Here is a 25,490-nt window from a genome sequence, read left to right as displayed (position 1 = left end):
GACATTGACTTAAAATTGTTGTTTAGCATGATAGCATGATTGCAACCTTTTTTTATTATTATTCATCTCATGCAAAGAAACTTTTGTTCTAGCCTCTCATTTAGATAATATGTCTTTCTTTTTAAATGTGTTTCTGAGAAATAACAAATTGGGTGATTTTATTTCCTTATCTATTCTTTTTTATTTTACTGGATTGTTTAGTGAATTCACATTTAAATTTGTGTGAATTAGGCTCATGTTTCCCTCTATTTGTTTCTTTAGCTTTTTTTTTTTAAAAAAAAGATGTTTGCAATATTTTTCTGCGTTTAAGTTAATATTTTGTTCTTGCAATTACTGTTCAGCAATTTTGCTGAAACTGCATTGATACAATTCAATTCCTACAGGTTTTCTACCCTTTTACCCCACCCCCTATTTCCATTTGCCTGCCCTTTCTCTAGTTTTGGTGTTTTGCTCAAATGATTTATTTTTCTTTCTTTTATTGTGTTAATTATCACTTTCTTCTTCCCTTTTGTCCCCACTTTCCCCCCTCTAAGATAAGTGGTCAGTTCAAAATCTCCCTAGTCTCCTCCCCCTCCAACTTTTAATCATGTCAACAAAAATGATCTCTTGATTTTTCAGATTTAAAACTCCATCCTTCTGAATTCTCTGCAGTATTTGATACTGTTGACTACCTTCTCTGCCTGGTTACTTTCTTCTCTCTGAGTTCTAATGATCTTTTTCTTTTTTTGCGAGGCAATTGGGGTTAAGTGATTTGCCCAGAGTCACACAGCTAAGTGAGTGTTATGTGTCTGGTCCACATTTGAACTCAGGTCCTCCTGATTCCAGGGCTGCATCACCTAGCCACCCCAGTTTTTATGATGTCTTATCGATTCTCTTCTTACCTATCTGCCTGTTCATTTATCATCCATGATCCACCCCTAACTATAGGTTTACCTCAAGGCTGTCCTAGGTCCTATTCTTTTTTCTCCCTATATTCTCTCAGTGATCTCACTTGTTTCCATGGGTTCAGTTTTCACCTCTCTGCAGATAACATCCAGATCTATATATCTTGAATTGCATTCCCACATTACCAATTTCTTTTGGACATTTCAAACTGGATATCCTATAGATATCTTATTTTCAAGATGTCCAAGAAAGATTTCATTCTCTTCGTTATGGGGACATTAACTTGTGTCACTTCAGTTAAACTTGATTAGATGTAAACCCACTTTCCCAGTTTACATCACCTGGATTGACTCATCCTATTTCTGACCAAGATCTTGAACTCAGAAGTCTCTCTCTTTGCTTGTAATCTTAATCGTTCCCTCAAGCCTCCTGAGCCTGCCTATACTTTGCCCTCATTGAGACCTCATCCCTCACCCTGTAAACAAACCATCATGCCAGTGTAAGCTCTTGTTACCTCTGCCTTGGACTGTTGCAACAGCCTCATGTTTGTTCTCCCTGCCCCATCTTTCCCTCTCCAACTCATCCTCAGTGTAGCTGCCAAAGTGATATTTCTCAATTCCTCAATCTAACCATGTCCACCCAATGCTCCAGTATCTTACTATTGCCTCTAAGATAAATCAATAAATGAACATTTATTGAGCATCCACTCTATGCCAAGCACTGTAGTGAGTGCTGGAAATACACCTCCTTTGGATATTTTAAACCCTTCACAGTCTGGTTCTGGCCTATTTTTATAAGGCTTTTCACACATCGCTCTCCTCACAAACTTTATTTTCTGATTAAACTGACCTACTTAGTGTTCTTCATACATGACTTTCCATTTCCCTATCTCTGTTCCTATGCACAAGTGTTCTGCATGATGAGAATTTACTCACCTTATCTCTGCCTCTTAGAATCCCTAGTTTCCTCCAAGCTCAGCTCAAGTGTCCCCTCCCCATAAATGTTCTGGATTCGCATCCCACCCCTACCTGATAGTGCCTCTTACTCCCACTCTATTTACGTTGTGTCTGTATCTTACCTTGTACCTACTTCATATAAATACATATACATAAAAGTATTTATACTTATATCTATATATAAATGCATATATGTAGATATACATATACATATATACATACACCTATGCGTATATGCATATATATGCACAGGTATTATATGTATTAATAGATGCATATGTACATACATACATATATACAAATACCTGTATATGTATTATATATGTACACACACAAATACCTATATGTACGGGCATATATTCACACGAATACTTGTATATGATGTTCATTTATGTGGGCAGCAGAAATTACTGGCTAGCAGGGCAAGCTGAACAGCCAGTGCGGTTGATGGGGAAAGGAGGGGTGGCTTCAACCACCTTCAATGTAGTGGTTTTTCTTTCAAATCCAGCTCGCCAAAAAGAGACATTAGTTGTTTGAAAGTGAAAACTCACAAACCTTGCTCCTTGAAGCCCGTTCTTTTAGTGGCTTGTGATTTTTTCCCCCCAGTAGTCCAAATTCATATACTCAAATTATACAGATGAATACTGCTCTACTATTTTGTCCTAAAATACCAGCCTCTGTTGGCCAACCTTTTGTCTTCCTAGAACATAGATTCTTAATTTTTTTTATTATTTTAATGGATCCCTGTACACTCTGGTGGACTGTCTATGGACACCTTCTCAAAATAAATTTAAATACATAAGATTTAACACATAGGACCAATGTTATTGAAATGTAGTTATCAGTCACTTTTATAAAGTTTCACAGAGCCCAAATTAAGAATGTCTCCCTTAGAACGAGGAACGTTCTCTCCCATATCTTCTCTCTCTATTTCCAAGCCTTAAATAGAATACACATGGCTTAGCATTTTTGCTGGCTGGTGTGGTTTTATAGTGAATAAATGAGATTAAAAGTGAGAGAAATAGGAGTAGCTAGGTGGTTCAGTGGATAGAGCACTGGCCCTGGAGTCAGGAGGACCCGAGTTCAACTCCGATCTCAGACCAGACACTTAATGCTTACTAGCTGTGTGACTTTGGACAAGTCACTTAACCCCAACTGCCTTACCAAAACAAAACAATAAAAAAAGTGAGAGAACCAGATAAAGAATAGACAAGCTAGCATTCCTGGCTAACTGCAAGAAGAGGAAATTTACTTTGCTAGGAAATAGAAAAGGTCCCCAGAACTGTCACTGCCCTGAGCTGTGGATTCTTGGTTCCAATACTCTTTCTGCATCATAGCCAAGGATCAATCCAGATGTCCTGATAGGCCATCATAACTTATCTATAGGCATATTTCCCATGTACACACTCATCTCTCCAGCCCCTCTGTCCTACTTTTCCAGGGTTCCCTTGTGTCTTCTTTTCCTAAAACTCTTTTTCCAAAAGAAAAGTTTAAAAGTCCTAAGTCCCTGGACCCCAAAGAAAGACTACATTTATGTACTGACATTTCCCCCTCTCTAATAGAATTTAAACTGCTTTAGGTCAAGGAGAATTTTATTTTTACTTCAGTGTCCCCATTATCTGGACAAATAGAACGCGCATGAGAAATGTTTGTTGATTTATTGATTATCCCTTTGCACACATCAGCATCAATGCATTGGAGTATATAATGATGATATCAAGTATTGGAGTGTGTAATAATGATATCAAGCACACTCAAAGTAGCGAGTGTTACCATCTGCCGTAGATAAAGACTGTTAGAGCTAAAGGGGACTTTAGATATTACCTACTCTAATCTCTTTATTTTACAGATGAGAAGACTAAGGCTCAGGAATTGGCACAGCCGGTTAGTGGCAGACCCAACAGCAATCCCAATCACCTTAATTCCCAGAACAGTTATCTTTTCATGGTATCTCACTGCCTTATAGGCTTGTATTTTTTTTTAGAAATATTTTCATAGGCAGATGAAATTAAGCAATGGGAGAAGGGACCCTTCCAGACCCAGCCTTATAGATTCCTTTGGATGGAATTGGAATCTACTTTGAGAGTTCTCCCTATATCTAGGTCTCGGCTAGGACTGCAGAGATGTTGCTCCCCAGGGAATCCTCCTCAGATATTTAAGATGAGTTTTTCCTATAAAAAGAACCTGAAAAAATCTAGCAGGTGGTAAGGACCCAGATTTAATGGATTAGTTCCAGGAAGTTGTGTGTTCTCAATATAAGCTTGGCAGTCACCTTGAATGAGGCTTCTTCTGTGCCCTGGCTCATTAGAAAAGCTCAGATGAAGTGCCTAGAGGCATTTTTACCTTGGTTAATTCAGCTTGTTCATCACAAAGTTGTAAATCAATCATGCCTTTGCTGTTTTTGAGCTCCTCAGGTTCATTTTCATTTGAGGGACTGGTGTCTGATTCTCTAAATCAGGTTCAACCCGTCCTACAAAGTATGATATGCATAAACACTAAGGATTGGGGAAAGGAACATTTATGAAGCACCTACTGTGTGCCAGGCACTCTGCTAAGCACTTTACAAATATTATTTCATTTGATCCTCATGACAGTCCTGGGATGTAGGTGCTATTATCCTCTCCATTTTATAGCTGAGGAAACTGGAGCAGACAGAAATTAAGGGACTTATTTATCTCATTTATTAATTTCATTTATGTGCTCTCAGGTCACATAACGAGTAAGTATTTGAAGTTAGATTTTAACTCAATTCTCCCTGATTCCAGAACCAACACTATCCACTGAACTACCCTGAGATTTCAGTGGCCCCAGACGAGGAAACTACCTCGACCAATGCATGTTGGCACCTTTTCTGAAACTCTTCGTTTTAAAGAGTTGCCCACAGCACCAAGAGGTTAAGTGATGTCACAGAGTCAGTATTTTGTCAAAGGTAGAATTTGAACCCAGACCCTCTTGGCTCTGACACCAAATCGGTCCACTACACCATGTTTTCTTTGTGACATTAAAATGTAAGAAAATGCTTATCTGTGAGATGTGAATTTAGCTTCTTATTTTCTGTCCATTTAAAAATATGATTGCAACAGCATCTTATAGAAAGAGTTGAGGATTTGCTTAGCTAGCAAATGTGCTTTATTATATTTCTTAGCAGGGTTTAATGCTTTTTTTGCTTCTCAGTGGCCATGCCATTTAGAAAATTTCCATCTGTGTGAAATTTGAAGAAAATAATGCTTTTCTTATGTTTTACATTTTTCCATAGAAAGAGGAATGAGAATAGAGTGTGAATAACCTAGGTTTTCTGTATGTCTGTTGTCAGTATGTTGTAGATTTATATATGTGTGTATATATACATACATATGCACGCATGTGTATGTATGTATACATGTGTATAGAAAGAGAAAGGTGAAGAGGAAGGCAGATTACTATAGAGAGATCTATCAAATTAGGTTTTCCTTAGCAATTTTTAGCCACAGAACCTTTTTCTTTGCAGCCCTCCACCCCAATGATCCAAAGCATCAGTTCTCAAAGTGTGATCTGTGGACCCCTGGACTATTTCAAGGGGATATGTGAAGTCAAAACAATTTTTATCATAATCTCAAGATATTTTAATTTCTAGTACCATTAACACTGATAGATATAATCTACATAAAAGCTCTTTTGGGAGAGGATACCCAATAATTTAAAAAAATATATTAAGAGGCCCTGAGACCAAAAAATTTGAGCACTACTGATATAGGGAAAGCTGGTGGTATCCACACCCTGAGGGACCATATTTTAAAGTACCTTTTTATGTTCCTTATATGTAGAAGGAGACTAAATAGCATTTAGGATCTACTTTGAGATTTCTTCCTTAATTCTGTGGAGATGGACTGTCTTCATTATGGGTTCCTTCTTCTTAGGAGATGCAGTAGGAACACTCTACTTTTGGCTCAGATCACAGGGTTTGTAGGCAAAAAGCTTAGTTCTGGCCCCATCATTGCTCCTCCTTGACATATATGTGCCCAGAGCGTTAGATCTAAAATAGGTATTGGTATATCCTGAATCCTTTGTAAAACCATTCCATACCTTTGAAAATGTATGTCCAGTACCTAATAAAAAAGTTCTTAATTTAGCAAGATGGCGCATTCTTTCTGTGACAATTTGAAATTCTTATTACATTTTTACACACAGAAAATATTCACTGGTTCCTATCGTTCATTGATGACTGGCTTTGGATCAGTAAACCAAAAGTCAACAGTAATTTATAAAATATTCATAATTATACCATTGGAAAGGACATCAGTGGCCATCTAATCCCTAACCCATACCCCAAAAGAAATTCCTACCATAACATGCTTGTCAAGTCATCATCTGACCTTTTCTTCAGGACTTCCAATGAGGAGGAACCCACTATCTATTGAGACAGACTATTCTACTTTGGGGTAGCTCAGATTGTCAAAAAAAATAGTAATTTCTTTATATCAAATCTAAATTTGCTTCATGAAACTCCCACCCATTATTCCTGCTTCAGATAGACAATAGCCATCAAGTACTTAAACTCACATGTTTCATAAGTCTTCTCTGCCCTAGGCTAAACATCCCCTGTTCATTTTGTCAGTCTTCATTTGACAGTGACTTAAGTCCCTTTACTATCCTGGTTGTGCTCCTCTGGATGCTTTCCAACTTAGCAATGTCAATCTTAAACTGTGGTGTCCAGAACTGAATGCAATACTTTAGATGTGGTCTGGCCAAGGCAGAATACAGAGGAGCTTCCTTCTTTCTGAAAGCTATGCCTCACTTACTGCAGCCCAAGATTTCATTAGCCTCTTTGACTTCCATATGACTCTGCCTACTCCTACTGAGCTTACAATTCACTAAAATTATTTTTTTTCAGATAAAAAACTGTCTAGTCATTACAATTGGCATCCCTCTTCTATGTGTGAAGTTAATTTTTTAACCTGAGTAACTCTTTTTCCCTACTGAATTTTATCTCAGATTCGTCAAATTGTTCTAACCTGTCAGAAATTTTGGGATACTGACACCATCCTCCACTGTATTAGCTATTCATTCTAGAGTAATAATAAGCTTGACATCTGTGGCTTCATAAAAATCATTGATAAAATGGTTAAGCTGCAAAGAGACAAGAACAGATCTCTGAGGCATATCACTGGAGACTGCCTGCCAAGTTGACATTGAATCACTACTTAGCAATAGGTCAGGAAGGGTTAGTGTTCACTTAAGGGAGCTAAGGGTGTTGTGTTATTGGAGAGATAGACAGGGAAAATGCTATAAAGGATGAAGTGATAAGAATACGGGAATATCCAAAGTGTCTACGTGATATAGAGGTTAATATTATTGTCATTCCAAATGAAAAATTAGCTATGGCTCTGAGGATTGAGATTGAGTCTTGCTTAATTCCTTATTCTGAACATATGTAGGCCTCTGGGCCTGGGTTACCAATGCTGGAGGTGGTGGCACTAGTGTGGGCAGTTTTGTATTGTGTGCCTAATGTGTTCTGGGTCCCACTTCTGTAAGAAGTACATTGTACTCCAATCCATTCTCCACTCAGATACCAACATGATTTTTCTAAAGCATTGGTCCCACCGTGTATTTCCCTTGCTTAATGAGCTATCTCATTCTTTATCACCTCCAGGAATTAATACAAAATCTTCTCGTAAGCATTTAAAGCTTTTCATAGCCTAATCCCTTCTTACCTTCCCAGTCTTTCTACAACTTACTTCATTACCACTGGCAAGCTTACATTTCCTCTCACATGACAACCCAGCTCCCGTCTCTGGGCCTCTGTACTGGATGTCCCCGAAGCCTGGAATGCTCAGTCTGTCCTTCTCCACCTCTAAGTTTCCTTGGATTCCTTAAAGATTCAGCTCAAATCCCAACTTCTTCAAGAGGCTTTCCTGATCCCTCTACCTGATAATGCCTTCTCCTTTCATATTACCATACGTACATGCATGCATACATTCTATTACTATAGGTGTATATTACATACATACCTATACATATAGACTTATTCAATATAGTTATGCCTAATTTATTTACATGATCTCCATTTGAATATGCACTGTCTGAAATCAGGGGCTATTTTCTGCCTTTATTTATATCCCCAGTATGTAGGGCAGTGCCTAGCATATGTTATTGTTGTTTGTTCATTCAGTCACGCCCTACTCCTTGTGACCCCATGGACCATATCATGCCAATACTGTCCATATGGTTTTCTTGGCAAAGATACTAGAATGGAATTCTATTTCCCTCTCAGTGGATTAAGGCAAACAGAGGTGAAGTGACTTGCCCAGGGTCACACAGCTAGAAAGTGTCTGAGGCCAGATTTGAACTCATATCTTCCTGACTCCAAGCCCAATTCTCTATCCATTAAACTACTTAGCTGCTGTGAAAAATGAAAAATCCAAGAGACATAGCTTCTGGATAATTAATAATAAACTTATTAATTGTGACTAGCAAGTAATCAATAAATTTAAGCCAGTGGCTCTCTTGGAAACCAAATATGAACCTTGGAGGCCCCTGAAGCTTAAATATCCTTGGAGAAGGGGCTGTTCCTGATGTGTAAAAATCAACTCTGGTTGACAATGAAAGAATGAATATAGTGAGGAGAGGTGGGCTTATTCTAATGAAAGGCTGGGGGTCATGACTCTGATCATGTCACTCTTGGACAAAGAGACTCATCTCAAACCAGACCACTCCTCCTCAGGCAATCTATACAAAAGGGCCTATTCTCCACCTACTCTAGGAACAGTGAACAATGGTGGGTAAGAATTCCATTTAGATAAGATAGTCTGGGTGGGGTGAATTCTTTGGGCAAGGTCAGAAATGTCCTTGAAGGGCTAGGCTTTGAATAAAGAAATAGAAAAGAAAAAAAACCACTGGATTCCCCCACCCATATTAATAATTGGTTATTAATAATCATTTTTCTCACTGCCTGGCATATACCAAGCCCTTAATAAATGTTTGATGGCTAACTGACTCAGCCAGTACAGTACCGAAGTGTTGACACAGTTGACCCACAATCCCAGCTACATCTGAAATAGACTTCAACTGAGTCAACACTTGCTTCTTAACTTCTGGTCTATGCTAGGAGTGTAGATTATGAAACAGCATAATCTTTGTCCCTGGACCACCAAAGGTGCCAATGAACATGCCTATGGACTGCAGTGTTGACAAGAAGAAATAAAAGCCCTGGCTCTCAAACCATGGACAGCTCACATTTAGTCCCTTAAAGTTAGAACATTCATTCTTCCTTAAGTAAAAGGGAAAAGGCTCATGCTCACATCAGAGTGTGTCTAGCATACCTATGCATACTCAAGCCACCTTTTACACATGTCTGTGGTGACAGTTCTGGGTTATATACTGAAAACTTTTATTGAGACGTGTTCCTGAGCATTTGATTTATTACTCAATCTTCTTCACTGTCTCTAGGGTAGAGATTTTAAACTTGCAGTACATGAATTAAAAAAAATATTTCAATATGATTGACTTCCTTTTAGTCTTATTTATTTTGTGATATGTATTTCTATGTATTTAAAAACATGATTCTGGGGCAGCTAGATGGCCCAGTGGATAGAGCACCGGCCCTGGATTCAGGAGGATCTGAGTTCAGATCCGGCCTCAGACACATAATGCTTACTAGCTGTGTGACCCTGGGCAAATCACTTAACCCCATTGCCTAATTAAAAATAAATAAATAAATAAAAATAAAAACATGACTCTGAGAAGAGGTCCACGGACGTCATACAAAGAAGGTTAAGAACCTACTGCTTAGATCAAATGCAGATAAAATTTGTAAAGCACTTAGCATGGTGCCTGGCACACAGGAGGCACTAAATAAATACTTAATTCCTTCTCCCCACCCTACCCCTTGATCCTAACTAAAATGGAACAGAGGTAGATGTTACGAATTTGTCAAAAGGTACAGTTCATTATTGTTCTTCAGTATTCAGAGTGGAAATTCAAATTCAGAGGTCAGATTTGAATCTGCTCGGTGCAAAGGCAAAATTTCTATTTCCAAGGGAATAGTGCCGCCTGATGAATTTCGTGCAGGTAGGATATTCACAAGGTCCCACTTTAAGTTGCGTTTGATTTTTCTTCCTCACAGCCATTGACCTGTTGTACTGGCGCGATATCAAGCAGACTGGGATAGTGTTTGGAAGCTTCCTCCTGCTCCTCTTCTCGCTGACCCAGTTCAGCGTTGTAAGTGTGGTGGCGTACCTGGCCCTTGCTGCACTCTCCGCCACCATCAGTTTCAGAATCTACAAGTCCGTCTTACAAGCCGTGCAGAAAACTGATGAAGGCCACCCTTTCAAGTGAGTACTCGCAGCCAGGGAGGGTCTTCCCCTATCTTGGGGGCTCCTATATTGTTTTGGTCTTGGCTCAGTGAACTACTTTCATGTGGGGGTCATCTATTCCCTCAAGTAACATGTGAAACACATTTTCCAATAAGCCCTTGTATTCTTTTGATGGTAAAGCTTTGCATTTCAAACAATAGGAACCTGCTTTGTGTCTATAGTTATTTGTATATTTTGTCTAGTATATACTATTAATATGGAACATGGAAGAGGCAACATGGCCCAGAGGATAGAAAGCCAGGAAAAACTGGATTTTAGTCCAGTCTCTGATATGTCTTAGTTGTGTAATGGGATAAGTCATTCAACTTCTACTATTGTGTTATATTTAATATATATTTTAAAATGACATAACGGAAGTTCACTTTCATATATAATTACGTCTTCTGTTCTTTGTACACCAAAATGTTCATGTTTAAGTCCATGTTTTTAAAGTTACATTTTTAAAAAGGAAGTAGCTCAGTTTATGAAGAAGAGAAAGCACTGGAAAAAGGTAGGAACCAAGATTGTAGAGGGCTTTTGAATTTGTTTACAAGGCATGTCATTAAAGGTTTTCTAACAGGAGTGTCATGATCATGTCAAGGATGAAGACAGATGCTTCAACTCCTGAATGCCTCCAGGCATGTCTGTGAGATTGGAAATTGGGCAGTGAGCATTGGTCTGCATTGGTAGACTGAATTTCCTTACTGCAAGTTCTCTATACCAGGGAAATCACAAGCATACCCCCCCCCAAATATCTTAAAACACTAGCAGAACCATCCTTTTCAGGATACAAGAATCAATGTTTGCACACCATATCCTAGGTTATTTCCTGCCATATACATGTACTACATTTTTATACAAGTGAAATCTGATTTGAAGGAGCATAGAAGGCAAGAAAGAGGTGTCATGAAAGGGTAATATACAGCCTGAGCGTGTGTGTGTGTGTGTGTGTGTGTGTGTGTGTGTGTGTGTAGGGAATGGGGGCATGTTTACACTAAGCAGCCACCACCATTCACATCCTCCCTTTACACTACCACAGACACACAATTTACATGCCTTCTGTTTATATGTATGAATTTCCAGTCTTTATTTTTTGGTACCATTTCTCACTGCCATCTCACTTTCCCTTTCCCTTGCTAACGCCTTCCTAAAATGGCAGGTGTTTAGGTGTCCAGAACGCAGACTCTGGGGCAATTATTTTATAATAATGTAGAGAGATGCCTGAATTCCAGACTAATAACAATAACAATAATCAATCAGGAAACATTTATTAAGTGTCTGTTATGTGCCAGGCACATGTGCTAATCTCTGGGAATATAACACAGAGGCAAAGAGATTCCATGCCCTCAAGAAGTTTACAAGCAAATGACTAACATTAATAACCAGCATGAATACAGTGCTTTGAAGTTTGCAAAATGCTTTATGTATTTTAACACATTTTATCATCACAATAACCTTATGAGATGACCACTATTATTACCCCCATTTTATAGATGAGGAAACTGGGGCACAGAGAGGTTAAGTGACTTTCCCAGGAGTCACACAGCTAGGAAGTATCTGAGGTAGGATTTGAACTCAGATCTTCCTGAACTCTCATTAATAGATTAGATTAGAGTGAGGAGATAACCATGATCCAAAAGCCTTGTCACTAGTAAGTTAGAGGATCTTTTCACTGATTGACCTTTTGATACATACATGTTGGGAAGAGTTGGGGTCATCCTTTCAGGAGCTGAATTTGATATGTACAGATGAAAAACATTTCACAGGTCCTATCATGGAAACAATAAAAAAAAAGAAAACTTTAAAAAATATTACAATAACCCTCATGTTAGTTTTAAATCTTTTCTACCTAGAAGCTTTAAGTATAAAGTCAGTCACCCCAGAAGGGGGTTGGCAGTGCTAATTTGTTAGGTATTGACAACTGGGATTTGTAGATATTTTAGGGACCTAGACCGGGACTTAACCTGTGATCTCATTGGTATAGGGAATTCTCAGGTGAGGAAACTGTAAGAAAACTGAGAGCTAGATGGTACAGTGGATAAAGCTATGAGCCTGGAGTCAGGAAGACTAGCTTTGTGACCCTGGACAAGTCACTTAACCCTGTTTGCCTCAGTTTCCTCATCTGTAAAATGAGCTAGAGAAGGAAATATTAAACTACTCCAGGATCTCAGCCAAGAAAACCCCAAAAAGACTTCAGAAAGAGTTAGACACAACCAAATGGAACTGTTTTCTTAATCAGCCTGATAGGATTTTATTTTTGCTTGTTTGTTTTTTTCATTTTTTTTTTTTGCAGGGCATACCTGGAGCTCGAGATCTCTCTTTCCCAGGACCAGATTCAGAAGTACACAGACTACCTGCAGTTGTATGTGAATAGTGCAGCTAAAGAGCTGAGAAGACTCTTTCTGGTCCAGGATCTGGTGGATTCCCTAAAGGTATAAGGGCTTAAGTAGTTCACTGTTCATCCTTTGTTTTCCCCCTCAGCCAAAACACTAGGAGCTCTTAATAAAAGATGGTATTGAGAAATACTGAAGGATAAGATAGATATATAGATATATAGATATATATATGTATGTATGTATGTATGTATGTATATATATATTTATTTTACATATTATATTTATATTATACTTATTTATTTGCATTATACATAAATTTTAAAAATTGATGTTCTTAGCCTCAATGGGACACTATTTTCGTTTCATTTTTTATTTTAGGGAAGTGGGTTAGATCAGTGTTTCTAAACCTGGAGTCCATGGACCCCTAAGAATTCAGGGCATCCATTAACTTGGATGGGAAAGAAATGACATCTTTATTTCAATGTAATTGGTTTCCTTTGTAATCCTACTTATTTTACATTTTATTCACTTAAAAACCTTATTTTGAGAAGGGTCCATAGTCTTTATCAGACTGCCAGAGGGGTTCTATAACACTAAAAAGGTGAAGAACCCCTGTAATTAGCTGTTCTCTACTGTCTTTTCTGGTTCTGCTGTTCCATGATTCTATATATAATATAGCAAAAATACTACTCGCCCATGACATAATAACCTGCCTTCCCCTCTACCACCTTTCCTGGTTTCTTATACCTTGCAACTCTCCTCCCCTCCCACTTCCACTGCATATTCATCATTCTAGTGGCCTCCTTACTGTTCCTTGCACAAAACATTGATTTTATGCATTTTTACTGCCTGCTTGGAATTTTCTCCCTCCTCACCTCCACCTCCTGGTTTCCTTCAAGTCCCAGCTAAAATCTTATCTTCTATAAGAAATCTTTCCTGATTCTTCTTATTAATCCATTTTCTCTCTTGATTATTTCCAATTTATCCTGTATATATCTCATTGATACATATTTGTATGTTGTCTCCTCCATTAGACTATGAGCTAATTGAGAGCACAAACTTTCTTTTATCTGTCTTTGTATCCCTGGCACTTAACACAGTGCCTCACATATAGCAGGCCCTTAATAATGTTTATTGCCTAAGTACTGCCTGACTTTCAAATTATTCTTCACCTTTTGTCTCAAAATTAGTTTGAAAGTAATTCTCATTTGAGTCTAATGTAACAGTAGAAGCATCTTTTTTTGAACTTAAGAGCTATGTGCTTTATACACTAAAAAGTTTCTTGAGTTATTGGAGGTGTTTGGGGGTTTTTTGTGGGTTGTTGGTTTTGGGTTTTTTTTTTTTGCTTTCTATTAGCATGTTCTTCTACTGCTTGACTCTCCTTACACTAATTTCAACTTTGAGACTGAACTACATAAAAGTCTAGCATAGCAAAGAAAAGCCCCAAATGTGAGTCAAAAACATTGGACTCAGTTCTTGGCTCTACCATTGACTTGGGTATCTTTGGATGGAAGGAGCTAGGTGGTACAGTAAGGAGAATGCTGGGCATGGAGTGAGGAAGACCCAAGTTTAGCTCTGGTGTCAGAAACTTATTAGCTTATTAAGCACCCGCTATGTGAGAGGTGCTGCTAGAGATCTAAGACATGGTCCCTGACTTTAAACAACTTACAATAATTACAAAATTATAAAATGATAAAATACAATAAAAATTTTGTTACTGTCCATGATAATGTCTTAGGGTGAATGTTAAAATTGTATTCATAATAGAAAAACATATGCACTAGAATAGTATTTTACCCTGTTGTCTTAGAACATCTAACAAGGAGATTCAAAGGATGCAGAGAAAAAGGAAGATTTGATTCCTTTCCATTCCTGTGTGATAAATTTATATGGTAATACTTAGCATTTTTTTAGTTGATTTAATTGTAAAGTTTATATCGAACTCTCATCTTCCAACTTGTGGTCCAGAGGATAGAGTTTTGGACTTGGAGCCATTAGGACTTGGGTTCATATCCTGCCCCTAATCTCTTTGAGCCTCAATTTCCTCATCTGTAAAATGGGATACCAGTACTACTGACTTCACTGGGTAGTTGTGAAGATCAAATGAGATAATGTATGGAAAGTTCTTTGCAAGCTTTCAAGTACTATATAAATAAGAACTATGTATTTGAAGACCTGATTATCTTTTTAAATTTCAGTTTGCTGTGCTAATGTGGCTACTGACTTATGTTGGTGCTCTCTTCAACGGCCTGACGCTGCTGATAATGGGTAAGGATAATTTAGTATCATTACTTAATCTTTACATAGAATTTATATGGAATTGGATGTTGTCCTCAAAGTAGCTCTTATCTCATTTTTTATTTTGTGGATTCGGAATAAAATAGGAAGCACGGAGTCTCCCAACTATAAAGTAGTTTCCTTGACATGGGAGAACAATTTTTTTGAAAAATGATATATTATTCCCTAAAATGTATTTTTATTCTGTTGCCTTCTGTTTTCTATCATGTATTGCTCTTCTCATTGGCTTATCTCACATTTCATATACTATGACATCACTGGATCAAGATCCCTGGGAAGTGTAGGCAGCGTTTAACCTCATACTCCAGGGAAAGTGGGATCATCCCTGTAGGCCACTCTATGTCTTTTCTTTTTCCTTTGGGGTATCCTTATATTTAGTATCTTTTTTTCTGGCATCCATAGAATGCTAAAAGAAACTATCCAGTAGCATGTCATAAATAGATGAAGTGATAGGTACATAGGCTTTTTATTACTCCCTAGTCTGAGAACATTAACTGTGTGCTTTTTTTTCCTCCTCAGCTGTGGTGTCAATGTTTACTCTCCCGGTAGTATATTTTAAGCACCAGGTAAATTCAATGTGGTGTTTGCAATTTGTGTTAAATTTCAGAGTTGTGTCTTTTGGCACGCTCATAATTCCTTTTTTTTTTTTTTGTAGGCACAGATTGACCAGTATCTGGGACTTGTGAGGACTCATGTAAATACTGTTGTGGGAAAGTAAGTTCAATAATGCAATTTCTTGAAAGGATTGTTTTGCTATCTTTTAACATATTTGAGTATGAAATGTAATATATAATCTTATACGCACTAAATTTGGAGTCAGAGGACCTGGGTTTAGATACCAGTTCTGTCACTGACTACCTATGTGACCCTAGGCAAGTCAATTTTCCTTATTTATAAAATAAAAAGTTTGGACTAAATTATGTCTAAAGCCTCAACCAGGCAGAAATCCCATGATTACTCATCTACTTACTTATTTCAACTGTACAGCTGTGTTCTTTGCCCTTAAATGATCTGAAAGTGCAAGATCAGAATTTGGAAACAAATTAAATTATTACAACAGAAAGATCATGTCATTGATTATAATAAATGTCTTTGGTATAGGTGATAATGCCCATTCATGGAAGATATCTCATATTCAGTTGGTTGGACAGGACCTACATACATAGAAATAAAAGTTTACTGGAAGGCTGCCCCCTAGATGAAATTAAAGAGTTTTTATTATTGGGTTTGAAAATATTAATCAGGACAGACATGGTGGCACAAGCCTGTCGTGCTTATTATTTGGAAGGCTGAGGCTGATGGATTGCTTGAGTTGAGGAGTTCTGAGCTTAAGTGATCGTTTTAAAACCAATCAGGTTTCTGCACTAAGTCTAGCACCAGTGTGGTGAGCTCCCAGGAGCAGGGTGCAAGAAGGGGTCACCAGGCTGTGAACAGAGGAGTGAACCTGTCCTGGTCAAAAATGGAGCAGGTTAAACTTCCATGATGATCAGTTATGGGATAAGACTCGTAAGAGGCTACTATATTTCCTATCTGAGAATGAGAGGGAGAGAAAATTAAAAGGAAAGAAAGAAGGGAAAATGTAAGAAAAAAGGAAAGAAAGAAAGAAAGAAAGAGAGAGAGAGAGAGAGAGAGAGAAAGAAAGAAAGAAAGAAAGAAAGAAAGAAAGAAAGAAAGAAAGAGAAAGAAAGTAAGGAAGGAAGGAAGAATTTTGGGAGAGAGTGAAAGAAGGAAAGGAAAGGAAGGGAAGGGGAAGGGAGGGGAGGAGAGAAGGGAGAAGAGGGGAGATGAAAGGAGGAGAGGAGAGGAGAAGAAAAAGAAAATATTAATCTGGCCCAACCTATGCTAGAAACATGAATCCCATCAGCAGAATCCCCTAGAAGGGGTCATCCAGCCTCAAACTGAATATCTGCAATCCTAAATCCTAGAATTCTATAACTGCTAATAATGGGGGATTTACCACCCCATAAGGCAGCTTGTTTTATTTTTGGTTGTGAAAGAAGGTTAGGCTTAATTCCAAGTTAACATATCTATCCTCTTTGGTCTATGGTGGAGAGTATCTGGGAGGAGTAGAATTTTAGTTCAATAAAATAAAACACATTTGTGATAAAGAGACCTGCTCAGCAATGGAATGGTCAGCTACATGCATTAAGGTAGTGAGCTTCCCAACGATAGACTAGGTTTCTAGAATTTGGGGCCTGTGGTTAAAGGCCTAGTTCTGCCAGTGTGATCTTGGTAGAATCATGGAAGCTATCTAGGCCTCAGTTCTAAAGGGATTGGAGTGTCTGACTCCTAAGGTGTCTCTAGATATTGAATCCTGATTCTAAACATTTAAATAAAGGCTGAAGAATTACCTATAAGACATACCATGTGATAGGTTCCTGAGTTAGCTGAGCCCATTCTAACTCTGACATTCTGGTGACTGGGTGAAGTTATTATTTTTAATGAAGCAGTGTGATGTAAATTGAACACTGGATTAGGATAGGACCTGAGGTCGAGTCCTTGCTCCGGCCATGACTAGCCACGTGACTATTAGCTGACAAGTCACTGAATCTCACTAGACCTCAATTTACTCATTTTTAAAACAGAGTTCACTAAGTAGATGTGCTAAACTGTTAATCGTTTTTAAAAGATTTTAGACTGGCAGAAAATGGATAATGAAAAGAGAGTTGAGAGATTATCCCTCATTTGATAAATAAAGTAACTGAAGCTTAGAAACGTTAAATGTCTTATGAAAAGTCTCGCAGGAAACTAGCAAAGCTGGCAGTAAGGTGGCACAGATTTGGATCTGGAGTTGGGGAGCCCTGAGTTCAAATCTGGACTCAGACACATGCTAACTGATTGACTGTAGGCAGGTCATGTAATCTCTGTCTGCCTCAGTTTCTCTATCCATAAAGCAGATAATAGCACCTACCTCCTAAGGTTGTCTGGAAGGAAAAATGAGATAATATTTGCAAAACATTTTGCAAACCTAAATGTACTATTATTATCCACATATAAAATATATTTATTAAAATAAATATATAAATATAATCATATATGTAAATATATTACATAAACATATAATAAACACATATTATCCATATATTATAAAAGTGCTGTTATTATCCATACTCTATAACTCAAAGTCCAGATTCTTTCTAATACATCTGATTGCTTTCCTGTGTCATACTTTGATGATTTCCAGACATTATCTCGGCATTTGACAAAGTTTCTCATGGTGTCATCATAGATCATATTTATGTAGGCTAGAAGATGGTACTGTTAGTTGGACCAGCAACTAAATGAACAATCATACTCAAGTGTATTTTTTTAACAGAATAAGGTCAATTTGGAGGGCAGTCTCTAATTGTGTGTCATGTTGCGCTATTCTTAGACTTCTCCTTTTCCATACTTTCAGCATTCATTTAAATGAAGATGTTGAAGGCATCCTTAACAGTTTGTAGGTAAAAAATAAAGTATAATTTTTTTTAAATTGTAGGTGACCCAAAACTATTAATTAATGATAGATGACAAAATGACTAGACAAGATTATCTAGAGAGGCTATAATCCTAGTCCAAAATCTGGATTAAATTTAATTTATTTTCTCCAAATAATATATAACAAATAGTGTGTTTTGCATTTAGATTCAACCAAAAAGAGTTGGGGTTTTATTAGAGCTATACTGCGGAAGGAAGAAGGGCTAGGACCGTAAGGGATGATAACTGATGATTGAGAGGACGAAGACAAAGCTATTTCACTCTGGTTCAGTTTCTTCAACAAGGAGAATTATCTTTAGACCAGAAGGACAAAACAACAACAGCGAAAAAACCCAACCAAACTTGCCAATAGAGAGTTTACAGACAATATAAAAAGGGAGATATTGAGAGAACATCTAGAAGCCCTTGAGTTCAGGTCACCAGACCCAGATGTTGGGCTTTTGCATAACAGAGAATGAAAGTATTGCTAAACCACTACGATCTTTGCAAGAACAAGGAGAGTCATTAAGGTGCCACAGGACTAGAGAAAGGTGACTATCCTGAGTTTCAGAAAAAAGAGAGTGGCGTCTGCCAGCTATAGCCCAGTGAGCTTGATTTCAATTTCTTGCAGAATTCTATGCTACTGTCTTATAGGGATGGTGAGTGAAAAATCTCTAAAAGGAAGCAGCGATCATAAAGAGCCCATCTGGCTCCATCTGGAACAAACTAATGATAAACTCACCTTATTCTTTTTGAGCAGCATTATGATACTGATAGATAAGGGGAGTGCTGCTAACAGAGTTTACTTACCTATATTTTAGTGAAGGATCTTATACTATATATGTGGACAAGATGGAAAGATATGGCGCTAAACAATAGTATAGTTATAGGTGGAGCATCTGAAATATAGGACCAGTTAAATTAATAGATCCAGGGATCAGTGTGAATTTGGAAGAAGGTTTCAAGTGGACTTAATCAATGACTTGTAATCATATAAGTGATTAATCCTTTAATCCATAAAGATGAGTGGGATTCTATGAAATGAAATAAATATCAAAAACTTGTAAAAAGTATGACGTGAGAATGGATTAATAATAAGCTAACCTTTAATTAGTTCTTTAAAGCTCATAAAGCACTTTACCTGTATTATCTCATGTGATTCTCACAGCAGCCCTGCGAAGGGGGTGCTCCTCTTATCCCCACATGGGAAAACTGAGGCTAAGATAAGTTCAGTGACTTGCCCAAGGGCCACCCAGCTAACAAGTGTCCGATGCCAGATTTTAATTCAGGTCTTCCTGACTCCAGGCTCGAGGCTTTGTGCCACCTGCTTTGGAGGCAGGGGTGGAGGGTCATGGTAATTCTCTTCCAATATTTACAGAGCTGTCATAGATAAGAAGGTAGCATACTTGTTCTGTGTTGATCCACAGAGCAAAACTAGGAGCAGTGGGTGGAATTTACAGGAGGGCAGATTCAGCTTAATATAAGAAATAACTTTCTAACAGAGCTGTCAAATCATTGAACAGATTGTCTCATGTAGCCTCGAGACTTCATGTGGCCCTCTAGGTCCTTGGGTGTGGCCTTCTGATTGAGTCCAAGTTTTATAGAACAGATTCTTTTATTAAGGGGATTTGTTCTGTGAAGTTTGGATCCAGTCAGAGGGCCGCACTTGAGGACATAGAGGGCCACATGTGGCCTTGAGGCTGCAGGTTCCCCACCCCTAATGAGCTCCCTTTCACTGGAAATATGGAAGCAAAAGCTTAATGCCTCCTGTCAGGGATCTTAGAATGGGGATACGTGCATAGGGTGGAAAATGGGAGGAGATGACTGCAAAAGTCTCTTCGAGCTTCAAGATTCTCTAATTCTATGAAATGAAATAAAGATATTATTAACAAGGTGTCAAAGGTAGAACTCCTAAAACTAATGATTTCCCTGGTGTAGACTTGCTTTAAAATGAAGCTTCTATAATATATTTGCATGATAGAATTGAAGGACTGCCTTGATTTTAAACCACTTCAGGGCAAGGAGTCTATAATTTGTGTTTCATTGATTCGGTCACTAGTCCAACTTGCTCATTTTCATAAATGAAGAAAGCTCTATGCCCTAGACTAGACATCATGCCCATAATACTCTCAAGTGTTGCCCAGACTAGATTAAAATATAATTCAGAAATATTTAACAAAATAAGTAAAAAATACAGTTTCTTGTTCAGGCATTTCAGTTGTATCCAACTCTCCATGACCCCATTTGGGGTTTTCTTGGCGACAGTACTGGAGGGGTTTGCCCTTTCCTTTTCCAACTCATTTCATGGGTAAGAAAACCAAAGCAAACAGGGTTAAGTGACTTGCCCAAGATCACATAGCTAGTTAAGTGTCTGAGGCTAGATTTGAACTCAGGAAGATGAATCTTCTTGACTCAGGCCCAGCACTCTATCCACTGTAGCACCTAACCAGGAACATAGTAGGAGTTTAATAGAGGTTTGTTGATTGACTAAATCAAGAAATGTACAAAGTTGTTCCAAATATATTAATCTTTAATTTTTATTCTGCTCTAGCATTGCAATACTGAAACTTTCATTCTTATGCTTGGGAAAAACAAACAAATAAAACGACTAGTGGCAGAGATCAGATTTGAACTCAAGAAGACTCATCTTCTGACTCCAGGCCTGGCACTCTATCTGTCCTACCTAGCTGCCCCAATATGCAATCTTCATGGATCTTTATGTATAAATTAGTGGCCCCCTTCCTATTTGAGTTTGACGGCACTACCCTAGACTGCACTATTGCAAACTTGAAAAGTGCCATCTTATTTAAGTAAAGTGATAAAGCTGTTTCAGTTTATCAGTTCCACTATTTTGCTTATGTTCACTTCTGACATCCTTGCATGAAAAGATATAATTTGTAAAATTTGCCTATATTATGATGGATGTCTATCATCATATCTATCATTTACTAATCAAAAACAATTTTGTATATATTTACTTATATGCATTATATTTATATGCATATAATAATATATGTTTATTTTATTTTTATATACATTCATTTGCATATGTGAACTCTTCTATTGTTTTAAATTATATTAAACATCAGTGATCAGAAAAACAAATATAATATTGTAAAAGAATACATATTTTTTCCTATATTTCTTACACAAATGCAGAAACATATTGCTTTTTTTTAATATAAATTTATTTATTTTTAGTTTTCAATATTCACTTCCACAAGTTTTTGAGTTCCAAATTTCTCACCCCTCCTCCCACCCCAAGATGGCATGCATTCTGAATACCCCTTCTCCTGGTCTGCCTTCTCTTCTATCTCTAACCCCTCCCTTCTCTTGTCCCCTTCCCCTTCTATTTTCCTGTAGAGCAGGATAGACCAGAAATGTATTTCTTATACAATTACTTCCCATAAGAATAATAACACTGTCTTCAAAAGTTAGAAGAATAAATTAAAATATTATCCGGAAACCATTTTTTTTTTAAACACAAGAAAGATTGACTTTGACACATTGACTTTTCATTCTTAGTATACAACCCTAAGAGATTCCTGGCTGCCATACCCACCTTTATATCAAGCCACCCCCAAGGTGCATTGCTGTCTGATATCATGTGGTTAGATAAAGCAAAGACATATATTGAAATGATAACGTTCATAAGCAGTGATGACTTGGTGATGAATTGTCTTCTGATCTTATAATGCTTTTCACTTTTAGGATTCAGGCCAAAATCCCCGGAGCGAAAAGGCAGACAGAGTAAATTGGATTTCCAGCAGGCAACCAGAGATTAAACAGGAGTAGTAAAAGCTCTATTCTTACACTTTACTGCAAATGGATTGTTTCCTCCTCCCAATACCTTGATCTTAGAAACATGTATTTCTCAACAGCTGTTTTTAGGCTGTTTCTGTACTCTTAAAAATATCTGCAATCACTTGTGTCGAGCACTATAATATAGTAAAGAGAAAATGTGTAGTGGATATGGTTTTTATTTTGTGCTACTTAAAAAGTGCATGACGGTGAGACCCTGAATAATCTTTCTTTATGTTCCTCCTCCTTCCCTTCTCTTTGCAGTGCTTATGTAACTTTTAATGTTCCGTTTAGCTAGGCCTTTCCTGCTTGGTGAGCTGCTACTGAGTCGCTGGGCGGATTAATCTTTAATACCTATATGTAGAATCGTAGGTGGATGTTTTGGTGTTTTTCCAGCACGCACACACACATACACACACACAAATGAAAAGTCAGTAGTACTTACGGTAACCAATTTTGTATAACTCAAAAAAAAGGAAAAACAAAAATAAAATACCTAGTACTTTCGTTGTATGGGATTGATAGGCTGATTTACATGTATGGTAACTGAAGAGGACCAGCTTGTTAACTTTATTACAATTTGTATTACTTTCTCTGTAGTTCCTAATGGACTTAATTATGAACTCTGAATATTTGCACTTATGTACTTGATACCGAATGCAGAAATAAATGTTACTCAATATAGAAAGGTCTCCTTTTTTATTCTCCCATTGATATAGAAGGTTTTCTGGAAGGTTTAAGGTCCATGCCTAGAACAGTGGTTTCTTAACCTTTGGGATCTAATGTCCAGTTTGATACAAATGACCGAATTCCAACCAATTTTGTGGACTCTTTGGGTAGTATTAACAAATATCATTGAGCAATAATGACAGGGTGTGCTAATCTGATTTCATTGAGATTACTTTGTTCATTTCCATGTACCGCATTTTATAAAGGAAGTCAACAAAAGACAACACAGCCAGAGGAGATTGACCAGAACGGGAGGGATCTTGAAACAACGTCCTGTGAGAAATGTGTAAAGGGAATGAAGATAGTGAGTTTGGAATAATAATGAGCTGGCATTTATATAGTGATGGGTTTTCCCAGGTGACACTTGCAGAATTACAAGAGCAAAGCAAGGCTGAACCAGGCTTCTGTCTCTGCTTTTTATAAGCCCGCAGGGAACAAGGCATCACACTAATTAAATGGCTGGTGAAAGGCCTCTTCATACCTGTTTGCAAACATCAGAAATTTGCCAGGCTTCAGACTTCAAAGAGCTGAATAAAAAGGAAATCTTTGCTGGCTGAAGTTTCTCAATTCTGAGGTATGATATAGAATAATTTTCATAATTATCAAAACAGAAAAATCAAACTTCAACTCCACTTTCAGTATCTCTCCTCACTTATTTATATAGAAAATCCAGTCTGTCACTGCACACATTATATTTGTACTGGAAGAAAGCAAGAAAACTAATCATTTCCCCAAACTTCCCTTCCACTTCCAGCTTATCTTCCCAAGTCTCTCCAGTTAGTGGAAGATTAGGGGAAGAAATCACATGTCTGGGACCTCTTTTCCGGGTCAGGGGTCTATGTTAATTGGGATCAAAGGAACACGGTGGGAGGGGAGTTTGTCCTCCCTTCCATTTCATCTGCTGGTATCCCTCTCAAAAACTGTTGGCTTCAGGTTCCAGATCTAATTCCCCGTGGCGACAATGACTCTCCCAAACCTGGGAGGCAGATTTCATCTCTTTTCTAAGCCCCAATCCCCATCTCATCCCTCTCTACCCCAGGTCATGACAAGGGGCTGCCGCTCTGAACTGTTGATTTATGTGCCCAGACTAGCTACTGTCTGCGACCAGGATGACTGAGGAGTGTGGCTTACCATCTCTCTCCTTTCTGTTTCCTTTTCTGGAACCTCGATCTTATGGCAGGAAGTTCCTTCAAGGACAAAGAAAGAGGGAACTGGGGCAAGTGAGGGGCCACAGTGGACAGAGTGCTGGGCCTGGAGTCAGAAAGGCTATAATTTCCTCAATTGTAAAATAGGCACATCGTAGCATCTACCTCATAGGGTTGGTGTGAAGCTTGAATGAAGTAATATTTATTTCTTTATTTATCTGTCTATTTATCTATCCATTTATTTATTTATTTATTCATTCATTTATCTGTTTATTCACTTATTTATTTATTTATGTACTCATCTATTTATTTATTTGTTTGTTTGTTTGTTTGTTTGTTCACTTATTCATTTATTTATGTACTTATTCATTCATTCATTTATTCATTTATTTGTTTGTTTGTTCACTTATTTATGTACTTATTCATTCATTCATTTATTTATTCATTCGTTTGTTTGTTCACTTATTTATTTATTTATGTGCTTATTCATTCATTTATTTATTCATTCGTTTATTTGTTTGTTTGTTTGTGTATTGGCTAGGCAACGGGGTGAAGTGACTTGCCCAGGGTCACACAGCTAGTAAGTGTTATGTGTCTGAGGCGGGATTTGAACTCAGGTCCTCCTGAATTCAGGGCCAGTGCTCTATCCACTGCATCACCTAGCTGCCCCCTGAAGTAATATTTAAAAGTGCTTTACACAATGTCTGGCAAATAGTAACTGCTTAATAGTTGCTCATTGTCCTCTCTAGGTACATTTCCTACCTTCTCTGTTGTCTCACTAACCTGTTTCCCCCAGTTTAAACTTCTGAGAGCGGTTAAGGCTAACAGGAATACCTGCCGTGCTCATTTTTTAAAATAGAAGGGCAACACATTTATGAGTAGTTTGCTTTTTGGGTATTGTTATCACCATCTAGAGAGGTAACACGGCGTTGTGCATAGAGTCAGAAAGATCTGGATTCAGGTGTTGCTTCTGAAACATACAAGTCGTGTAATCGTGGATAAGACATTTAAACCTTTCAGTGCCCCCCAGTCAAGTCTAAGAATTGTGTAGCAGATATGTGCAGAGATCTGTATCAATGAAAGAAATTTCCACACCAGGAGTCCCCCAACATTGACATCACCAATCTGGTGGGGAAGGGTTGGGGAGGGGAGACAACACCATCACTGAGATGCTTGAAAGAGGTATTTTTTAAAAAATTGAAATTAAGCCTGATCCAATAGGTAGAACAGTCTTACGTGCTTCACTTTTGAATTGCTTACCCTATTATTTTTTTTTTCCAGTCAACAATCATTGATGACTATGTGCCAGGCACTGAAATATAAAAAAACAAAAACAAAGCAATCCTTACCCTCCAGAAGTTTAAATTTTATCAAAGGAAACCCTATTTTTACAGCAGTTAGACATGTTTTAATTTGGGATCATAATTGTTGCTTTGATCCATAGCTGGAGAAGTCAGCTATAAATGTAACTGATGTCAGTAAAGAATTAAAATTACTTACAGGAAGCTGCCCTATTGAACCTAACAAAAATATTTTTGGAAGCTAAGCATAGTG

General features: G+C 37.7%; 1 protein-coding gene across 1 annotated transcript in view; it reads left to right on the top strand.

Annotated features, from left to right (window-relative positions):
* Positions 1-22,750, top strand: part of RTN1 (reticulon 1) — a 265,232-nt gene extending 242,482 nt beyond the window's left edge. Inside the window, 6 exon segments of the mRNA XM_020986478.2 lie at positions 9,943-10,150; positions 12,465-12,603; positions 14,706-14,775; positions 15,325-15,371; positions 15,461-15,519; positions 21,973-22,750. Coding sequence (XP_020842137.1) covers positions 9,943-10,150; positions 12,465-12,603; positions 14,706-14,775; positions 15,325-15,371; positions 15,461-15,519; positions 21,973-22,015 — 566 coding nt within the window. The 3' untranslated portion in view covers positions 22,016-22,750.
* The last annotated feature ends 2,740 nt before the right edge of the window (positions 22,751-25,490 follow it).

The sequence above is a fragment of the Phascolarctos cinereus genome, unplaced genomic scaffold (genome assembly GCF_003287225.1).
Source record: "Phascolarctos cinereus isolate Bilbo 61053 unplaced genomic scaffold, phaCin_HiC Scaffold_3;HRSCAF=262, whole genome shotgun sequence".
NCBI lineage: Eukaryota > Metazoa > Chordata > Mammalia > Diprotodontia > Phascolarctidae > Phascolarctos > Phascolarctos cinereus.
Note: the sequence above shows the minus strand (reverse complement) of the source record. Positions and strands in the feature narration are given on the sequence as shown.